General features: G+C 42.3%; 1 protein-coding gene across 15 annotated transcripts in view; it reads right to left on the reverse strand.

Moving 5' to 3' along the window:
* The window catches only part of dlg3 (discs, large homolog 3 (Drosophila)), an 80,426-nt gene that overhangs the window by 13,123 nt on the left and 44,571 nt on the right, over positions 1 to 22,732 (reverse strand). For 8 of the 15 annotated variants that reach the window (XM_085243220.1, XM_085243257.1, XM_085243256.1 and 5 more), the window contains 9 exons: positions 18,294 to 18,347; positions 17,740 to 17,790; positions 16,486 to 16,610; positions 15,931 to 16,100; positions 15,637 to 15,773; positions 12,416 to 12,561; positions 10,587 to 10,748; positions 4,059 to 4,215; positions 3,381 to 3,483 (listed from right to left, as the gene is read on the reverse strand). In XM_085243220.1, coding sequence (XP_085099346.1) covers positions 3,381 to 3,483; positions 4,059 to 4,215; positions 10,587 to 10,748; positions 12,416 to 12,561; positions 15,637 to 15,773; positions 15,931 to 16,100; positions 16,486 to 16,610; positions 17,740 to 17,790; positions 18,294 to 18,347 — 1,105 coding nt within the window. The remainder of the gene's footprint in view (positions 1 to 3,380; positions 3,484 to 4,058; positions 4,216 to 10,586; positions 10,749 to 12,415; positions 12,562 to 15,636; positions 15,774 to 15,930; positions 16,101 to 16,485; positions 16,611 to 17,739; positions 17,791 to 18,293; positions 18,348 to 22,732) is intronic. The other 7 variants (XM_085243255.1, XM_085243242.1, XM_085243253.1 and 4 more) reach the window with 3 other exon arrangements.

The following is a 22,732-nucleotide window of genomic DNA, read 5'->3' on the forward strand; positions in this document are numbered from 1 at the left end:
CCCTTCACTTCCATCGCTTAATGTGAGTTAAAGGCCTGGCAGTGCTCCAGAAAGCCACTGAGAGTTGGGGGCCCTCCCACCACAGCTTGTGTGCCCCATTGTGGCTTCTTGTAGTTTCAGTGTTGGCCTTCGATCACAGGCCCATGGATGCTCAGGCCCCAGCACCACAGAGTATACTCCAGGCATTTTGCCTGGCACAGACTAGCTCTCACTCTCTCCACTTCCCCCCCAGATTGACTGTCCTTGTACTGCTCACTGGGGGTTCCTCCTGCTCCAAACTCAAATGAACATCATGTCTCACACACATACACATACACACACCCCTTTAGGATGCCAGCAGAATTACTGAAAACAGATCTCAGGTCACCAGAGGGGATACAGGAAGTCAATCATTTGCCAGCACTCGACTTGTTCGTTTGGAGTAGTTTAAAACTGTATACAAACAGATAATTGTCTATCACGGAGTCACAAAGGGGGCACAGAACTGAAAGCAAGATTTGGTATGAAAAACAAAGCTTCTTCTCTTCTAACCACATCATTATTCAAGAAGCTGCCTGAATGACCCGACATGCGAGACAACATAAACTCACAGGGAAGAAACCCAACACCGCACTTTTATCGGTTTTTGATCTCAGTCTGAGCTTTTCATAGACTTTAACCCCAATCTAACTCACAGATCCCACTCCGACTGGGTTTCAGTGGCCTTGGAGAGTTACTGGACAGTTCAGGCTGATGTTTTATTGAAAGACAACGAAATATGGAGCGAGCATGCTACGACTTATGCCCCGTCACATTCCTGTCATAGTCCAACCTGAAAAGACATATAGACATAAAGCTCGCAATATCCTCCCCATTGTTGCTGCAGTATGAAGTGCAGCCTGTTCAAGTACACTTACAGAGAATGACTGAAGCACTAAGAAATACAGCCACAATCAAAGCTTTAATTCAGCATTAAAAAGAAGGAGTGGTGCCATTTTTTTGAATCGTCTGCTAATGTTGGAAATAAGGGCAACACGTGAATTCTGCTTTTGTCAGCTTGGAAAAGGGACCTCTGGTCAGAAAGTCGTAATGCCAGGTGAAGTCGCAAAACTGACACACACACCTGTTTGACCACACCTCTGTGCCCCCACCTATAGGTTTAGGTTACATAAGAACAGTAAAGCAAATGCTGGATGAAATCTCTCTTTGGGGTATTAATTACAACCTAAAGCGACTTCACCTACCTCCAAGTAGGTTTTACATGGAGTAAAAAGCGGTGAAAAGTCGTCAATGGAGTCCAGGTAATGGCAGCAGTTTAGCGTAGACATACTTATGTTAACCACAGTATGAGTGAGGCGATCACATGTTTGCCACTGTAAGGAATTCATCTTAAGACTGATATTAATGAGAGCAGGTATAATATCGCACCAAGGCTTCCTCGTGGCTTATGAATGAAGAGCTCACACTTTACTTTGTCCTTCAGGAGTCAAAGTACAGGCGAAGAGCAGCAAACTACGGGCCGTACTGGCAACCAACACAAACATGTTCTACAATGTAACTCACTCTCTTTGTTCGCTTTTCACCCCCGTCGGTGTTTGCCGACACCTTCGACCTTCGTCTCACCTTCGCTGGAGAAAACTCTGGCTATAATCTCGCTGTGGCTGCCGGTAGTTTCTTCATCCAGCCATTAGGGAGTTCATGCGGCTTCTGCTCTTCTGCTGTTGTATCCAAGCCCATCCCCCATCATCGCCCGTACTGGCTGGTAGACATAAAAGTTTGCCGCTTTCCACCTCTTCACTTCGGGTGCGTTAAAGGTTTCCCCCCCTCTGGTGTCGAAATGGAAGCGGAGCTAGCAACTTTCCGCTTAGTCGCCTCTTTCCATCGCTGTGCGGGTCTGTGTGTACAGACAGCCCAGAGTTTGAACAGGGAAGGACAACAGCGGTTTCGTTTGCCCGCCTTGCAGTTGGCTCAACACTTCGGGCTGCTGCTGCCACAAGAGCCGCCTCCGACCGAATACTCGCTGAAAGCCGGCCTATCCGCTGCGCTGCCCTCGTTTGCAGCACGATCTGAGTGCGCATGGGCCGCGGCACCAGGTAAACCCGATTGCACCATTAAATAGATATTTAATCAACATTGTTATAAAGCTGGGCTTGCGAGAGACATGTAGAAAAAGAACCAAAACACACGAAGCCGAGATATCGTGATTTTCGCTAAATGCTGTGAGTCTCAAAACAATCGTTCCTACATTTCCCACAATGCAATCCTCCAGTGCACTAGAAGAGGAGGGGGGAAAGTACAAGACATGCCTGGACCACAGGAAATCGGAATATTTGAAAAGAAATAAACATAATGGAAGAAACATTATGGCACATCTTTACGCTGCACCACAACTGAAACATTTTATATTGAATAACTGTTTTGCAAAACAAATGTTTAGACTCCTTACTACAGCACAAGTCACAAGCTTAATCCTTAAATTAAAGTAAAACATCTCATGGTACAATATAATTATAATTATTCATTCTTTGTGTATCACTTTGATGTTCCTACGGGAGCTGATTATCTATAATACCACATAACAAAATTTATTAGCACATTTAAATTTTATAATCTGCAAAATAATAATTACCAAAGAGAAAGTAGCAATATTTGCATCCACATTAAAGTGCAGTAAGTGGTTGAATTACCTTCTAAAACTGGTTGCTCTCATAAAGTGGAGTTGAACATTATCAGATTACAAGTACTCTAGTTCGGGGGCTGGATTAGCTCACTGGATACAGCAAGTGAGTGTTATGCTGTAAGGCTATTGCAGAGGCCATGCCCTATACTGGTCTTTCTCTCAGCTTTCCTGTCATCTCTTCACTGTCGCACCACAAAACAGACTAAAACAAAAGACCCCAACATGTATTCAAATCAGTACTCTAGTTCAATTGCATTAGCGAGGACCACCAATCATGATATCAAAGGTTTAGGGGAGGAATATTTATACTGGATCTTGCTACAAGGCTGCAACTTTTTTCTAATTGGCTGGTGCTCTCAAACAGAAGGTTTGAACAGCAGGTGGATGGGGTTTCTGTGCTCACAGCGAGAGCTGTTTGCCCGAGATGACCTTATCAAGGATATCCGCCCTCTGAACTTTAGAGCGGTCTAATGTTTGAGCTCTCCAGTCACGGTTAAGGATACAAATATTTGCACTTATGCTGCCTTGATTTCATTTTATTTTTTAATTAGTCATTTCACATAAATAAGCACATTGCATTTGACTTAATATAAACTCCGAGGCATCACCATTTTCACAGGAATAGGAGCAAGATAACCTGAATGACTTATTTGATTTCAATGTAAGCCCCGTCTTGGTACAATGACATATTCACACATTACATGAGATTGTAGGGTCTTACCTTCAGGCCTGTATTGAGCAATGATGGTAACGGTCTGCCCAGCTCTCTTCAGTGCTGCAGCTGCCTGCTCATGTGTGGCATTCCTTAGATTTACACCATTCACCTGTTTAAAAATTAAATAAATACAATTTTAAAAAGCAAAAAGGGGACATTTGGTAAGAAAACTGGTTAGATTTTTAAGATGGCTGGAATCATGTGATCCTTGAGACCTATACAGAAAAACAAATGTAGCAAAGAACAAAGTCTATGCTCAAAATAGATGGTTTCAAGACTTACTAATAATAAACCGAATTACTCAATAAAATTAGTAAACAAGTATGAAAATGTACAATTTTTTAATGATGTCAGCTGATGAGTCATTAGTTATCTTTTCTGACTGACTCATTTTTTCCATACATGATGTAATATGCTGCCAGATTAAAAGCAAGCTGAAAATAAACCAGTCAAACACAGACTTCAGGGCAGAGGGCAGCTAAGCTCCCTAAGAGTCCATTTGGATTTAATGTCTTGCTCAAGGACATTTGTGAGGCAGATATTTGCTGGCTTTCTAAACACAGTCCCTCCTTAATGTTATCATCATTATTCTGACAGCAGGAGTTGGCTGAAAACCCCTCTGCCTCAGACTTGTTTTAGTTGTTGACGTGGGTAAACAGAAAGCTTGAAGCTAAAAATACTAACTGAGAGAATCCTGTCGCCCCTCCTCAGCTCCCCGCTCAGGTCAGCCGGGCCTCCAGCCAGGATGAAGGAGACGAAGATCCCTTCTCCATCCTCCCCGCCAACAATGTTGAAGCCCAGACCAGTAGAGCCCTTGTGTAGCACCACCTTCCTTGGCTCCCTGTCAAATAGAGTGGCGGTGTCAGGGTGAAGGGCGGGACAAAGAGTGTATAAAAAGAGGCCAAATTTAAAAGAGACGTGGCCAAAACTGGAATAGAATTAGCATGAACAGAGAGTACAGAGACTAGTTTGTTATGTCAATGATCCCAAAATGTCAAGTGTGTCCAGTTTAGGCAGCTACATGCAGCAGGCCTGCAGATGGTTTATTGTAGGCTCACTCTGTTTATATACTTGAATCTGAGAACTTTAAATAGAACATTTAAACGATTTATGTTCAGGACACCACTCGCTGGTAGAAAACGATGATTAACCATATAATAACCATGCATAAAAACCATGCACAACACTGTTAACTCATTACAATAAAACAAGCAGGAACATGATTGGGTCCAAATGCCTGTCATCTATTGGCTACATCTTATGGAAATGTACACACGTGTCAACACTTAAACACCCACTCGTATCAATGTACAATGAGCCGCCTCCTGCTCGACAGACCTGCTGAAGCTCTGCTTTAGCTTTACCCACTATGACTCATCCTCCAGGAGGCTATTCAGACCGCCTCAGTTTTAAGATGCTAGAGAGGCCAAACCGCTGCTACGGTCCAGGCAAAAGCCCTCTGAGAACACACTTCACACAAATGCAAACACACCCACACACACTCTAGGAAGCCCAACAGTCGACTCTCTCTCACTCTTTCACGCACACATGCCGCGCACGCACGCTCGCGCAGATTTTCTATACAGATGAACACATAAACACACATGCATGCACGCAAAATGCAGTTTCCTTTCTCAACAGAAAACACTGCATGGTTCCCATTAGTGGTTTTCTCTCGCAGTACTCAGCCTGCGGTCGACAGGAACAATTCCTGCTCCATCCCTAATGGCTGCGCTCAAAGTCGCTGCTAAGACCATTTTCCCATTGATGGCAGCAGAGGCAGCATTCCAGACTTTCAGAATCATACCCATGAGCAACTGGAAAAATGCTGGAGACTCCTGAATAGTAACATCGTGCTTAAAGAAAGACTGCTATGCATTTTAAATGAAGTGAACTTTGCAGAGATGCTAAGAGCATCACACAAGATAGATCAATATCCATATAGTAGACTCCTTACAAGCAATGTGCTTACAAAAAAAGATTCTGGTAAAGAGATTATATGACTGTGCTGATGAGACTCATAACATTGCTACATTATGCTCCAAGTTTTATCCACAGCCTTTTAGAATTAGCTAAGTGATAATTGCCTTTGAATATGCTAAAACAACTCACTCGCCTTCACACAAGTCAAGCCTAAAATAACCAGCTAAGCTAATTCATCTCAGCTTGACAAGGCACACAGATCTCCATGGTTACCTGAGGATCCAGAGCCGGTGCTTACTTCTGAAAGAGCATTTCCTAACTGTGCGTTCAGGCAGGCTCCTCACCAGCGACATGGAAGATGAGATGTTGACCGTGAACATGTTCGCTATGCCACATTGCTCAGCTCAGCGCAGCATTACTCCCCGACCCCTCTTCCTGTCTGGCCTTCCGCAGTGAAGTGGAATACAGAATTAGAAACTCCTGGGATCTGGGCCTTGTGTTCCCTATCTCATTCTTGTGTGATGTGATGGGAAACAGCTCCTCTTCGGGCTGTGACAGTTGCTCGCTCCCTATCACTAGTAAGGCAACGCATTTAACCCTAACAGTCCCAAGCAAACAAAAAAACCTCTTCGATTCTACAGGAAGAAGCAAAAACCAAAACAAAACACTCTTGTCTCGCACCTGGAATAATTTGGATGGACTAGAGATTGTCCACGTTTGATCCTCTTTCAAGCAATCCCCTCGTTTCTGCTGGGATGCTACTGAAGATTCGGCCCCCCTCCAGTCCAGCACACCAGCATTCCTGTCTGTCAGCCTGGCCCTCTGGACACTAGGCAGATATATTCCCAGAAGCTCCTTGCTAATTTGTCAGAGTAAACAAAAGAGGAGCTCATGGACTGACTTTCATGACTTTTAGGCCTTTGATTTGACGCCCTCATAGTCTGTGGAAGACTTTTGACAGGTGCTTTTCTTAACAGTTGCTGCTGCTGCCCTCCAAGGAGGTATGTGTGTGTGTGTGTGTGCGTGTGTGTGTTGCTTGTCCATAGGATGTGAAGTGCTTGGTCAGTTACATGGAAAATGGGAGTGAATTCCTACATTTTAAAAATGCAGGGATCAAGTCCTCCCTTTCTATCACAAGACCTGCTCCCCCCATCCCATCCCAACTCCCTCCCACCCCTCTGCCTTTTTCATCCATGCCAGGAATGTAAACAGGTATTGAGCAGCAAAAAACCCTCTTCTCTCTGCCCAGCGGTTTCTTTAATTCAGAAACCACCCTCCCCTCCCCTCGCTATATTATCCCTCTGTGCTTCACTTTTCTGGCTGAGGCGGTTGCAGTGCAGTCCTAAAGCTCTGAATGGATATCTGGGCTGCAGGGTTCAGCAGGTCATGCTGCCCTGAACTCAGCCAAGTAATTGGCTCTGCTTGGCTGATTAATGGTGGACACTGCAGATGGATGCCATTTTCTCCACAGACAGACACTACCTATTGCAGCACTTTATCTCTCCCCATCTCCAAAACAGATTACATCAGCGTGTGTTCACGGGGACGCACCATCTTCCCTCTTCTTTTTCATTGTCTAAATTTTACCCATAGATTTTTCAGTGTCCACCCCCTTCTTCTTCGGGGTCTGCTCTTTTCCTTTAATTTGACAGGAAAATATTTATTCATTGCTAAGGTGATAGACTGTTCATTCTCCGTGCTTCTCACCGTGACTAAGAATAAAATCTGAGTAATAAATGAATAACACCTAAGTTGGGAACTCTGCTGTGGTTCTTTTAATTCTAAACCCCTCATTTAACTCGCAAACTAAAGGTCATTGTGTTATCCAGATTCTTGAAGAAAAAAAAACAGTCAAAGGTTGTGTTTCCATGTGTGCAAGAGACACATAACGTTACTGATTAGCTCAGCTGCTTCGACAGTACTAAGGCTTCTGTATTTACACAGGCTGTGACTAAACAAAGAGGCCGAAGCAGGAGGCATTGTTGCATACAGTAAGGGGAAAACATGCAAACTAAAAGTGAGAATGCATTTCAAAATCATGCCATAAAGTGTTTGTTTCCTTATTAACTTTACACAGAAGTCCTTAAGCTGAAAAACTAAATCAAAATATTTGGTGGGACTATAGCACCAATTCTCCTAGGTACACTTGCACATACTTTTTCAATGTTCTTTCAGCAACTTTGAAAACTTTCTTGCAGTTTTGTGTATTTAGACTGTCTTAGTGCCTTCTGTCTCTTCGTGTGATCCCAGACTGACTCAATGATGTTGAGAACAGGGCTTTGTCGGGGCCACGCCATCTGTTACAGGACTCCTTGTTCTTCTTGTTGCTAAAGATGCTTTTTTCCCCTTTTCTTGTTAATATTACTCTCACTTTATGTTTGGCGTCTTTATCAAGATGCAGGATAAATTTAGTGTTGATCAAATGCCTCTAAACATGTAAAATGCCTAAAATGTTTGCACAGTAATTTGCATCTGCAGTAAAGCCTGACAGGGCTAGTAGAGGGTTGTTGCTTGTTTAGTCATCTTGCGCCCTGTCACGACTGCATGCAGATGTATGTTTACACCAAACATGCATACTAATCTTTTCTTGAGTCCATTGTGGACGGAAACAAGGATTTAAAGGATTGTCTGATTACACCATATAATATAACATATCTCCAGAAAGGGGGGTAATATCAGATGGAGAAGGGGGTGTCGGGGACGTGTCTGCGATGACACCACTGAGGGGGATGTGCAGATGGGCAGAGGGCCGATATAAGCTCTGACTCATTCCTCACAACAAGTCTGCTCTACTTCTGTGGAAGCCTGTGCCTACTATAGCATCCATCTAAAATAACCCTTCGTGTTTGGAGCCAATGAGGAAGCTTTGGGGATTGGAAAGAGGTGTCTGCCCTGTGCCCAATGGAGTAGAATGACGAGAATGATGAGATCGAGTGGTTTGTCATTTATGATGTCCTCAGAGAAAATGGCTTTTGATTCTGATACCCAAATGCATGCATGGTCACCATATGTTGGCTGCTCTCACTTGCACAGTTGGCTTACAACGTGTCCGGTGTTCTTGATCGATATGCACAGGTATGGCATGTGTCAGTGTCATAATTGCATGCTGCACTTTAAGCATGGCACGCGTGTGTTCGTGTGTGTCAGCGTACAGTAAGCATGTGTGATTGGTGCTGGCAGTACGGGTGATGAGAGGGGTAAGACCTGAGTGCATGGCCTGGTTTTCCCAGCGTGCATATGAATCATGACAGCTGCAGCACTGTCTGCTGCCCTGTACAGGATCAGGCTCTCTGTTTACATTTACATACATAGAGAAGCAGGCAAAATATTTCACCGCTCCTGTCATCCACACTAGCCTTCAGTTCGACCCTTCCTTTCAAACACCACATTTACCACAAGCATTTAGTTAGAGTAGGACTACAGTCACTCTCCTTTGCACTCACTGCAAGGCATATATGTTACACAATAAAGGTAAATTACATAAAAACAATGGTTTACACACAGACATCAGTGCAGTCATCCATGAAGTGATGGAAAATGGACAAAACTGTGGCTGTAGAAACAAATAAAAAGAAAAACATTCAATTAAATCAAACACCAGGAGGCCTTTTGCAAATTTGATAATGCCAAACAGAAAACCCCCCAAATGCAAGCCATAAATAATATGTATATTATGTCTTCAGCAGTAAGCACTAGCCAAAGTAGCTTTGGCTGGAGATATAGGCTTAGTTTTATCAATGCCTCCTGACAGATGGAATTGAGCAGCTTGTGGGAGCGTGAAGCCCTTTCGGCTGCACTCCTGCGGTGATGTGTTTGTGAAGAGCAGGTACGACTCCATTTTAAACTGCGGTGAACAAAGCACTACTGTTTGAGATTCGCACATATGAGCAAATTAGCAGGAAATCAAATATTGACCGAATGGGAGTAGGCCGTTTAAAATATGAAAAGCACAAAAAAAGCGGCAACGAAAAAAAAAGAGAAAAAAAAATGAAACAAAGGGCAATGACTATTGAGATTTTCTTTTCACTTGTTCTCTACTCAGTGTTCTGTTGATGCTTGTTTCTTGTGAAGTTGTGAAAGATAAAGTAGTGGTTCCAAATAAACTGAAAAAGCCTCAGCAAAAATTTACATGCAGACAGAAAACGAAAAGAATTCTCAACATAAATATCGCCTGCCTCGCCCTCCAGCTCTCCTTTCCTCCCTCCTCCCTTGGTTCATCTTAATCTTCTCTACTGCTATTTATGTGCACAGATGTGGCCCAACACACTACTGGTAATCCTGATGGGTTATATGCCCTGGCATTTTTCTAAGTGCCGAGCTACAGAGAGGAGGGTTAGCTAAGCAAGGTATGATGGACTAGGTTAGTACCTGCCAGAGAAGGGGAGTGGACCTTGGCACAAGGGAGCAGGGGAAGGACAGAAGCCTCTGTAGAGGGCCTGGGGCACCTTGCTGTCCCCAGGTTTGTGGATGACACTGTAAATAGGTTCAGCCCTGCTGTGGGGTACAGGAATCACAGTGAACGGGACAAGTGTAGGACACAAATAAAGCACACATACCAACAAAGATGCGACAAAATGCACATACAAGTCATGTAGACAGCTTGTACAAGGACATTACAAGGCGACGTAACACTCGGCCAGTAAGACAGCACACATAGACACCCGCATGCAATCACACAGACACACACACACACACACACACACACACACACACACACACAGAGGGAATATAGCCTCTTCCCTAGAGCTGTGGGTTAAGCTGACTCAAAGCCTCATGGGACACTCCAATCAACCCTCTATGAATGCTACTTCTGATCCAGTACTTGGATAGGAGGTCAAAGGGTAACACACGCTCGTAACAAGTATAAGATGTGACAAAAGACTTCTCTCAGCACACAGCTGCCACACACTGTCCAGCTATTAAGTAGTATGCACCATCGGGGCCTCGATGAGATGAAAACTGCAAGCTAAGCAGATTCTTTTGTTAATCAAACACTATAAGCTACTGTAAACAGGTGTATCCTTGAAGCCACCACAACAACGCTTGTACAAAAGCAACAAAATAGAGGCTACTGGGAACAAAATACGATCCATGTTAAATTAAAATAGTTACTTAATTTATAACCGTGTTTCTTTAATACAACTACACCAGCCAATACCAAAAAAAGCCAACAGCTGATCTCCACCAACAACCTGTGCTAAGACTTAGCCAAAGCTACGCTTATACAGCCTTATGAATGTCAGGTTATGGAGGAGGATCATTCATGGAAGAAGCCGGTCTTTAACGTACCTCGTGAAGTCTTCCTCCCCCATCATGTGGCGGGGAACGGGCGAGTACCTGGACGGGGTGACTTGGGGTGGCGGGTACACTGGCTTGGGTTCCATTCCCCCCATGTAGTTGTGGCTGACGTGGTTGTCCACCATGGTGGGGAAGGCTGGAGGGAGGGCCAGGCCAGTAGGGGGAAAGAAAGAATGATTACAACACCTGTGCAACAGGAGAACTGCACAAAACATAACTGCATAAAGCTGGTTAATCAGATATTACCGGCTCCTAAACGACAGCTTCATTACCACACCAAGACACTGCTTTATAATGATAATATTCACCCAAATATAAATATGATTTTTGTGTCTCTGTGTGAACCAAAGTGGGAACACAATGAAATAAACTGGGAAAAAAAGAATCCATGAGCAGATTAGAATACTTACTGTTATCTTGTTTTTTTTAGCTCCATATATTTATTACTGGACTCTTACTAGACTGGCTTTGCATGATTCACAGCTCAAAATAATCCCTTTGTTAAGTATCTTTTACTGGAGCCAATCACTTCACCCATGGTCTAAAAAGAGCTTCTCATAAAGCCAGCTTTCTTCTGATTGGCTGTCCCTTGCAAACATAAGGTCAAAAAGGTAGGTTAGTGATGCTGCTCAACCCATAGCCAGAGTTGTGTGTTTAAAATGACCATAATTAAGATGTCCTCTTTCTATATGTATGAGGAAAAATCATAATTGATTTACCTTCTGGGAATGTACAGTACAACCACAGATTAGGGGACCCATGAAAAAGGGAATAATCCCTCTCTACATAACTCTTTATATCCATCTCTCTGGAGTACAGATTATCGATATAAGACAGTTTGAATTATATACGCCTCCAAACAAGTTTTTCTAACTTCTCTGTTTCTTTATAACTTGTCTGATCATCTGACTGCTTGTATTTCTGACCACATCTAACTTCTTATTAACTTCTTTCCTGCATTCCCAAAGCTTAGCAATTAACTTGGTGAGAACGATGATATTATTAGGAGTAGAAATAGTGGCCAAAACCACAAAAATAGGACCCAGGTTTTCCTTTAAAGTACCACTGGGACATTTTTTATAAGCTGGCTCGCTTTTTTATGCGAACAATGTAATCTATTGTTTCTGCTATATGTCTGTTGCAAAATGGGGAACTACCACTGACTAATATGTGAAGGCATGTGCCGCATTTTTCTAAAAACCTGTTTCCTTGTGCATGCACATAGCAGACAGATCACACACATGAACAAGCCTCTTTTTCTGAATTTACATTTTTAGCGTTAGCCGAGCGTGATAAAGCAAGTGAACTACTTCACTTGCAAATCCGGAACCACATCTAGATTCAAGGGTTAGTGAACTTAAACGCAGACGACTTCAAACATTCGGAACTTACAAAACCTTCGATAGCCCCATCTAATACTAAATCACTGTTGTGTGGAAATTTGAGATGCTGCAGCTCAAGATCGTGGGCTCTCATGAGCAGGTGGGATGTGAGAAACCATCCACACTCAGTGGGAGGCAGAGAACTGTGCTTGTTGTTGCTGTGGGAAGGATTGTGTGTCTGTGTGCGTGTGTGTTTGTGTGCACGAGCGTTCACTACATACACTATGTGGGTGTCTGGGCATAGCAGTTTTGGGGAGAGAACAGTGAACCAACAGAAAAATTCAGAAAACATCGCTGGTAAAGATGAAACTTTAAAAAAAAATCATATAAAAAAAATTACTCTTTACCTTACATCTCTAATTTTGGAGCTTGCTGATTATTGATTAGCAAATTTGCACTTATAGTACGACTACAAGAACAGGAAGAGGTAGATACGTACTGCTGGAGTAGTCTGGTGGGGCATACATGTCGTTCAAATGCACAGGTCCCGGCTTGGCCACCTTGAGGTAAACCATATCGGAGGTGTTCTTCAGCGCAGCTACTGCCTCCTCATGACGCACATCCTGTAGCACGATGTTGTTCACCTGAATGCGACGATAGTCCAGAAATCAGAAGAGGGGGAAGAAAAAAAAAATCTTTGTATCAACACCTGAAAGCCTTGTGTCTCCTGCTGCACTGTGACAACATCACGCATCACAGCAGTCATCACACCAGCCAACACAATAATGAATCATAGCTTGAAGGTATTATGAGATTTCAGTACATTTCAACAGCAAAGTGAAAGGTTGGTGTGCCGTGCAGTGATAACAGAGGTCAAAAGCAGTAGGTAGAGGTTTGAAGGATGCTCTGTATCTCTCTTTACTGTTTCTCTTTTAAGATTCAGGTCCCAGGAAATATGCTGCCAGTCAAAAGTTATTCCAGCAGTTTGGTAACATTAAACCAATGTGCTCACTTGCAATAATGCAATAGAGAACAGGAAATAATGCCATGTTTCTTGATCAGTCTATGATCTGTAGCAGCATGCCACAGTGCCACCAGATCTGCATTTTAACTACTGATGTCTTTGAGTTGACATTTTTCTTTTGTGTGCATTTCTTTCAAAGGCCAATTTTCTGCCTTGCCTGCAACTTCTTCAAAATGCAGCAGCACAGCTTGTTTAAGCAGACGTCACCCCAAATCCTATGTTTTAAAAGTGATTTTAAGATTTTACTTTTCAGTTTTAAACCACATCTAGGTCTCACCCCTAGCTACGCTGCAGAAATGTTGCAGCTTTAGATCCTCAGGTGGGGCCCTTCTGGCTGTTTCAAAGTCGAGGTTTAAATCTACAGGTGACTTTGGGTTTCCCATCAGGGCCCCTCTGATTCGGAACAACCTTCCTGAGGAGAAGAGGTTTGTAGAATGTGGGACTTCTGAATGTCTATAGACTTTATCTGATGTCTTTTTAAAATCTTGTTTTTCAATTTCATTTTCTTTGTAAATATGATCTAAATTTTCTTGTTGTTGTCTCAACCTTGCTTTAATTTCATTCAGCTTTGTTTACTATGAGTAACACCACGTCTTATACCTCAGTATCCTGCTTCTTGTGTTTGTCAAACCATTCTTTTCCTTTTTATTTTGTGAAAAACTTCTTCTTATTATTAATGTTAGTAGTAGTAGTATTAAATAAAAAGACAGAAGCTAGGCTACAGAAGCCTAATCACTTGTCCAATCTGACAAAAAAAGGTCATGAATGTTACAAAGGTGTTAGAGAATTTCGTAAAATATATTGTGTTTGTATTTAAATAATGATTAATGACAGCTCAGTGATGAGTGCAGCGATAATTACTTGGACTTTTACTCATGAATGCTGATTAACGATAGTTTTTTTTGAAAAATATCTGCCTTTATCAAATATTTCTCTCTCATGCCCAGCTGAGGGGCTGCTTTATTGCCCCAATTCGTGACTGTGTTATTTTTCTTATAAATTATTCTAAGTGCTAATAATGTTGTCACATTTAGCTTAAAGTCACAGGATGTGACACCTAAGTAAATAATGTGATGTACCTAACATCTGAGCACTCAGTCAACCCAGTATATTTTAGTGCCATGCAAGAAGTATTTTCCACCTTCCTAATTTCTTTATTTTTTTTAAAAAATATTTGTTACACAAACATATTTCTGATAATTAAACGAGTTTTAATATTAGACAAAGATAATTTTTTTTATAGTTTTTAAATGTTGATTTCATCTGTTAAGTATAAAAAACCTAACTGCATTCGAGTGTTTGTGATAACTGTCAATGAGTTGTTCACATCACGGAGAAGTTTTGACTCACTCTTCTTTGCAGAATTATTTTAATTCAGCCACAATGGAGGGTTTTCGAGGATGGACGACCTGTTTAGGGTAATGTCAAAAGATCTACATCGGATTTAAGTCAGGACTCGCAAACCTTCATTTTGTTATGATTGAGCCACTCAGAGGTGAACTTGCTGGTATGTTACTGATCATTGTCCTGTTGCATAACCCAACTGTGCTTAAGCTTCAGGGTATGAACTGATTGCCAAACATTCTCCTTCAGGATTTTCTGGTAGAGGGCAGAATTCATGGGTCCATCAATTATGGCAAGCTGTCCAGGTCCTGAAGCAGGAAAGCAGCCCCAAACCATCACAGTACTGCCATCATATTTGACTGTTGATATGTTCTTTTTGTAAAATGCTGTGTTCATTTAATGCCAGATGCAATGGGACTTAAACCTTTTTTAAAAAAAAAATCAGTTTTTTTCTCGCCAGCCCACAGAATATATGTTGGGAATCCTGAAGATGCTTCTGACAAATTTGAGACGAGCCTTTATCTTCTTTTCGGTCAGAAGTGGCTTTTGCCTTATGGCCATATCTGTCCATTCTCTTTCTTATTTCTAAATCATGATCACTGACCTTAATTTAGGCAAGTGAGGCCTAAAGTTTTTTAGATGTTGTTCTGGGATCGTTTGTGACCTCCTGGATGAGTCGTTGATATGCTCTTGGTTGGCCGGGCACTCCTGAGAAGTTTGCACCACCAAGTTTTCTCCATTTGTGGATAATGACTCTCCCCGTGGGTCACTGGAGTCCCAGAGCGTTAAAATAGCTTTTTAACCCTTCCAGACTGACAGATGTCAACGTTTGTTGCTTTTTGAACAAACAAAGCTTACTTTGTCTTCGGGTTCTGTTTAAGTGGTTTCTTGATTTAAGAGGTCTGGCAGTAATCAGGGCTGGGTGTGGATAGTAATGTGATTAATGCGATTACTCAGTTAATTCGTGATTTAACAAGAGGGTGGCAATTCCTATTTCCCACAGGACCAGGTAGGTTTGGATTACTTTTTCCCTTAAAAAATGAAATCATCACTTAAAAACGACATTTTGTATTTACTCTGGTTATCTTTGTTTAATATTAGAGTTATCTTGATTATGTAAAACAGGTAACTATGACAAATATGTAAAAAAAAAATCATAAAATCATAAAAGGGACAATTTTTTTCATAGCACTGTACTTGTCCGGTTATAGAAATAGCTTTATAGAATGACTGCAAGGAAAATGCTAAATATCTGTTTAACTTGCAAGTGAACCACATGAATAGCTAATGAATTCATTTGGATTCGAGTGTCAGATATGCGAGTGAGTCAGAGGAAGGTGCAGGCTCCTACAGCGAGCAGCCGGTCTCCGGTTTGCAGTCGTCCATCTTTTTGAGCAGCTCCACCTTCTATAATCTTGGTAATATAGATGCTGTTGTCTCCTGGGATATGTTGATTCCCAATCCCTCCAGCAATGCTGAATCCCAGTCCTAGGTGAATAACAAAGACAGCCAGTGCTTTAAGAAAAGGATCACCCCAGACTGCATGCTTTCATTCCAGGTCCTATTTGTAAGATTATGTTATTTATTACCTTTTAAGCAGCACTGCAATCACTTTCAAAAAGAATATGTTAACACTGACTCTAACCTTTGGGCCCTTTCAGCAGGTTGACCTCCAGAATAGTCTCAGGTGGGGCCTGTCTCCGTCGAACCAATAACCTCACCACTGGTCCTGCCTCTTTCAAGGCTTCCACCGCCCGGCTGTGAACCACCTCAGACACATCGACATCATTCACACGCAGCACGCAGTCATTAACCCTGTGAAAGAAAAGGTTTAAATGTCACATGTAAAGTGCATGGAGTTCTGTGGAGTTTACTGACTGCATAAAAAAGGGAGACCCAAGCAAAGCCAGTATAATCAGAAACCTCAAAAGAACATGAAAAAGAACTTCCATATCATAATTTCTGCATGTTTCAGGCTTTGGTCTTCCAGTGAATCATAAGTCTGAGGAAGCACACAGAGCCTGGGGGCAGAGGGCTGTAGAAACTCTGCCTCCCACTCAGCGCTGCCTGGCGGGACGCAATGTTGGTGAGCGTTAAAGATGAGAGTAGAGAGGTTAGAATAGAGAGAGTATAGAGGAAGTAGTGGAGCTTAGTAAGAGTTGAAGAAATAGGAGGCAGCAGGAGGAAGACGGTAACTTACCCCAGCCGCCCATCCATAGCAGCTGCTCCTCCGGGGATGATCTTGGTGATGAAGATCCCTGGATCATCAGGAATGTGGGGATTGTCTATTCCTCCAGCAATGCTGAAGCCCAGACCAGAGTTCCCCTGAAAATAGGTTATGATTAACATTTTCAACATAATACGATAAACAGCAAACAAAGTAAGCTCAAGGTTAGTGCAATATATCTCTTTTAGTGTATTTAAATCATGTGATAGATGCAAAATGATCCAGAGATTTCTCCAGGCACTTCCTCATGCCCGTTTCTGTGGAGGCTCGTGTGTGTGACCGCACGTCCCCACGTGTGACAAATTGAAATGCCATTAGAAGAGGGAGCATGTACTCTATGAACCCACAGAGAGATATCTGTGTATGAAGTACATTAAAAATCTGGGGTAAAGATGAGCTCAGAGTCATCATTTCGGTTGCCTGATACAATGCTTCTCACTCTCTGCAGGAGATGGATACTGCCACCTCCTGCCGTCCCTGTCCCTGAAACGACAGAGGACCCATTTTGATCCAGCGGGACCAGGCACACTGCTGCATCTGACAGCCATGGCCACAGAGACAGGCAGCAAACAAGACAGCTGAGAAAAGACTTCGCTTTATTATTTTCTATAATTAATGAGCAACAGTCGCAACAAATTAGGACAGAGGGAGGCTGAGGCCTCCCAGTGTGCTGCTCTGGAGCCAAGAGGAGTACACTGGGCCTTACCACCAAAAGTTACACACCCACAGACCTTTTAAAGTGTGTCTGTGCATAGTTTATTTAAGCTTTCTACATGGAGAAATGCCACTTAGAGCGGAAGGGGCAAAGAAATATGCTGCATCTACCGTGGGTGGAATAATGAGAGCAGAAATGTACAGTATAGCTCTGCCAGTAAACCTGAGCCACCGCTGACAAGTTCAGTGGTGGCTGCTAAACAATTGCACAGGAAGGTGCTTTACATTTCTGGCGTCTGCTGATGACATGTGTATCAGGATTATGTAAAAAGCCATGCCTAGCTGGCGTTAATGTGGGTCACATAGGACATCACACTTACGACGTTGCTAATGCAGTGAGAAAACGCCTGTCTTCACTTGCATAAAATTTTATATAAATTAACAATCATTAAGATTTGTCTTTGGTATTCATTTAGACTGAGCTGCTTACCACCACCTAGTGGGGAGAAATCCATCAATCATCAGAATGAGGATACTGTGGGAAAAAATGCATCCACGATGTGTAAAACTTACCCTCTCCAAAATGATCTCTTCATATTTATACATCCCATCACTTCCATTAACCTGCCAAAAACAAAACACAAAAAATGAACAGCATGGTTAGTGACACCTCTGAAGACAAAGTATGTAGTTTGCCAACACGTAAGAAAAATGGGACGTGTACAAATGCTTCGGCAAAATCCTTCATTGTATGTCCAAAAATGAGAAAAAGATCAGACTGAATACGAGAAACCCAGTAAATCGGGATTAGTGTCAAAATATGGCTTTACTATATATATGAAAACCGCCACACATTCCTTAATGCTGTAAATGAGAGGTGCATTTCTTTCTTAAAATGCAAACGCTGTAAGAATACATGCGCAACTGCAGAATGCACAATCCCAACAAACGGGCAGAGTCAATAGGAAAATGGATGTCGGTCCACATGGCAAACAGCATGTTGCTGCCAGGAGGAGGCCTTTTCATCCACACACACTCGCAAACATACAAACATGTTCATGCACTGACACAGGAAGTGTGAATGAGAGGGATATATACTGTAACAGACAACGAGAACAGATACTTACATAAGGGCCTGCATCTAGTGAGTCTGCGTTGACAATGATGGGGGGAGGGTTGGCCTGTGAATATGAAGAGATACACATTATCTCAGTGTGTGAGGCTGGCAGCACGCAGACGTAATGCGGTACACACACTATCGCTTGGGAGCAAAATGAACGGATGTCACAGGAACAGGCAGTGAGTCTCCTTGGGAGTGAGACTGGGGAGAGAGATGAGGGTGGGGTGGGAGGGGTTGAAAGGGGGGTGTGAGGACTGAGAATGAGGACTGGGGCAGTGAGACTGCTGCTTATTAACCGTCACAGCCAGACATCCTGCGGTCACCTCATAAAACAAACCAGCTTGTGTTCCAGCTGTTGGCACAATACGTTTATCCCACATCTACTTCCACATAATGAAAGCACGGAGCATCGTCTAGAAAAATGCATGAATTTTGGCTTGGTGCGCTACAAGGTTTACGGAATTACACAAACTCTACACAGTAATCTCCTCTCACGTCTGTTATTCTACATGCAAACAGGTAGTTTTTTAATCTCTCTTTATGCAAAATATCTGTCTGTCGCACTTGTTTAGTGAACAGAAAATAACTGGTGCTTGGTCTGAAATAAACAGCTCATTTAAACGCATCATGATGCCAATTTTTTAATAAACTTTTTCACCTTTTTCAGTTGTCCGGACGCAACAGTTTAACAGCAAAACAGACAGAGAGGTCAGTAACTGCTTGTTGCAGGGTTACTGTCAAAAGTTAAGGGTCAAACAATTCTTGAGTACTATGATGGGTTGAATTAGCTCAAAATATAATGAATACAGACTCTAAAAGCTATTTTAGATTTCTTGGTAATAATTTTTAGGGAAATTGTTTATTCTCTTGTTTTTGTTTCCGTTAAGGCTTTTAAAAAAGCTCAAATGTACAATAGGGAGCACGTCTTCCCAGCGGAAATATCAAAAGCAGCATTTAAAAAGCAAAACTCAAACAAGATTAAGTTTCACAGTCCAATTAACCTCCCAGCTCAGCTCTATTGTGCCACCTGGTGTTTCTTTGCCCACTTCAGGCATGCAGAGTGAAGTTTGATGGAGGGGGTTTGTGTTGGAGCAGCCGATGGCCATCCTTTACTTCTACTGATTTGATTGACTTGTGTGCGTGAGGGGGATGCAGACAGCGGTGCATGCAGGGCCTTATACTTCCAGGTCCAGCACTGAGGAGAAAATCCTTAGCTGTCTGTCCTAACACTAACCTCGCCAACCTCTCCCAATCTCACCCTATCACCTTACAGTGTACAGTGTTTAAGCAGCTGAGTTTGACTGATTCTGAAGACTTACATATTACACATCGCCTATCATACATCTTTTCAATCTGAACTGTGTTACTGTGCCATTTCCACTTTATAATTTATAACTACCTGGAGTGATGCTGCTCTACTGCTCTACAATATGAGCACATATACACAGATGTACATGATATATAATTAGATATAAGGAAAGGAAATTCAGGAATCTGGGATTTGGTTTGATAAAATGAAACTATATAAATTATTTTTTCAGTTAACTTCAGTTTGTCACATTCATGATATAAAAATCCACTTTTACTTGCTCTATTGAACAGTTACCATCAATTATTTACAAAGGCATGGATATTAAAGGGACACACGCGGGATGAATGGTAGAACAAGATGAACATTTTTATTTTGTCTTACTGTTTATATATCTACTATATTTCTTAGCAGGTCCTCAGCTGTCTGGGGTGATGCGCATTTTATTGTCAAGTCCTTGAATATACACTCACTCACACTTTATTAGGTACATATTGCTAGTACTGGGTTGGACCCCCTTTTCCCTTCAGAAACTGCCTTAACTGATCATGGCATAGATTCAACAGGGTGCTGCAGACATGATATCATCACATATTTGCAGCATGTTTGTTATCTGCACAGCCATTGTATAAATATCCCATTCTAGCACATCCCAAAGATGATCTACTGGACTGAGATCTGATGGCTAAAAGCGGTTATCAGTAGATTGGTGCATAATTGTGGTTGTAAAGTGGTGGATATGGCCACAACAATACGTAGGTAGGCTGTGGTGTTTAGATAACTCAGTTGTTATTGAGGGGCCCAAAGAATACCCACCACCAACAACCTAAACTGTTGATACAAGGGACGATGGATCCACGCTTTTATATTGACTGAACCTAATTCTGAAACTGCCACATTAAGTGCAGCAGAAATAGTCCACTTTTGGTGACTTGTTGCCTTAGTACTTTAAGACTGTGGCCTTCTTCTGCTACAAGATGAGACGTGTATTCAGATATGCTCTTCTGCATTTCTTGGTTGTAAAAACTGGTTATTTTAGTTGCTGTTGCCTTCCTAACACCTCGAAGCAGTCTCCTCTGACCTCTGGGATCAACAAGGTATTGTTGATTGCCCGAGAACTGCTACTCACTGGATATTTTCTCTTTTTACAGACTGTTTTCTGCAAATCTTAGAGATGGTTGTGGAGAAAAATACCAGTAGATCAGCGGTTTCTGAAATGCTCTGGCTCCAAAAAGCATGCCATGTTCAAGTAACGTAAATCACCTTTCTCCCTCATTCTGATGATCACTTTAAACTTTAAAAGGTCGTCCTAACCATACCTACATGCCTAAATGCACTGGGTTTATGGGTTGATAGTTGCGGTGTAGATATTTGTGGTGATGAGCAGTTGAACAGGTGTACCAAGTGAAGTGGCAGGTGAGTGTACATCATGCTAATAAAGACATTTACTGTAAGATGTTAATCTACTTGAACAGCATTAAACAAGCCTCTGATTCAGGGTTTTCAATCAAGCTGCTTGTGGCTGCAACACATCTGTGTCTACAAAACAGTGGCTTGACACACACTCTTGACAAAAGAGTTCATCCTTTGATCAAAAGCGCCTTGCAAGATATGCATAATTTCATTCACACTTCTCAGTGTCAAGTTCCCTGGTAATGAAGGTAGGTCTCCAGACAAAGAGGAGCTGTAGTTTTAACCTGCTCCACTCAGTAATGATGTGCTATGACTCTGGACAGCTGTGGCCCTCCTCCTCCTCGTCCTCCCTCCCAGTCAGCACAATTGGGCCGTCGCTGTTATCTGCATATGGACTAACAGATGCTCACGTCTGTGCTTGTGTTTGCACATTTCTCATGAACGGCTTGAACTTTCCCTTCCCTTCATCTTAGACCCCAACTCAACAGAAGATTTTGGTGGTGAAAGCATGTTTTATGTCAGTGGCAGTCTACTGTGAATGAAAACCATGAAACCGCAGTTGACGAAACACAGCCTGGGGGCACCTCGGGGGAATACACTGGCTACTGTTGTCCCTTGGTGACTGACAGACTAAGCTACTGAATCCACTACTGAGACCACATGTGAACACACCTGTTACAGTATGCCTCCAGTGCTTATCGTAAGTAACACAGAAAACTAATGCTTCCCGAGGGGATCACCAAACCTACAACTCCGGCTGAAAGACAATAAACCTATCAGTGGTAAAAAATACAGCAGCATTATCCTGGCCTGGGATTGCTGCGTAATCCCTCTATCTGAATCTCGCATAACAAGCAAACAAAAAGGAATAATGGAAGATAATCTCACCCCGAGTTTGTTTAACATTTAGCAATTTACCCAGGTAACTTGGATTGGACTGGATTACTGCCCCGCCTCCCCCTGTGGACAACCTGCTCTCACCTCTATGCTAACCTCACGCACAGGAAACAAAACAGCTGGTTAAAGAAATCCGACCATAAAAGAGGATTAAAATACATAGCAGAGGTAGCATATAGCACTACCTGTGCTGTAATAGCCCCTTTAGAAGAACGACGTCTTACAGTATCTGGATTTTCCTACTGTGAGATGTAAGTTGAAAATCACACAAGTGAAGCGAAAATTCTGACTTTCTATGTCTATGCCTCTCCAAACACTCAGTGAGTCTCCTTGACACTGTAAAATCCACTCAATGTCTGAATTTTGCAGAAGAAATTTACATGGCAGCCACATTGGAGTTTTGTCTCGATCTATTATTTGGATAATTACATCCAATCCACGGGCATCTGCGTGTACACCTGGTACAATAAGCACTCTAATTATCACAATTCTTCCCAAATGGGCAGTGTATTTTGTGTTTTTTTGTTAATAAACATCATTCTCCAGGTAAAAAGGAAACAACGGCATGACTGGTTTATTTTAATAATTTTTGTCGAAAAGCGGAACTTGCTAGTCGTAAGAGGTCATGTGAGGTGACCTTTTAACTTCCCGGGCAGATTGTTTTTTAATAATGTGCCCACAGCAGATGGCATTCACAGCTGGCTGGGGTCCAATCACATCGCAAGCCAGTTGATCTGATCACAGAGCTTTCAGTGAGCATTTGTACCTTTCATTTAAAAGTGCTTTTTCTCATCTAGAAAAGACACTTTGACGGTGATCACATTAGA

Source organism: Mchenga conophoros, linkage group LG2 (genome assembly GCF_057382185.1).
Source record: "Mchenga conophoros isolate Kocher_MC1m ecotype Shallow Benthic linkage group LG2, M_conophoros_male_GT1.1, whole genome shotgun sequence".
NCBI lineage: Eukaryota > Metazoa > Chordata > Actinopteri > Cichliformes > Cichlidae > Mchenga > Mchenga conophoros.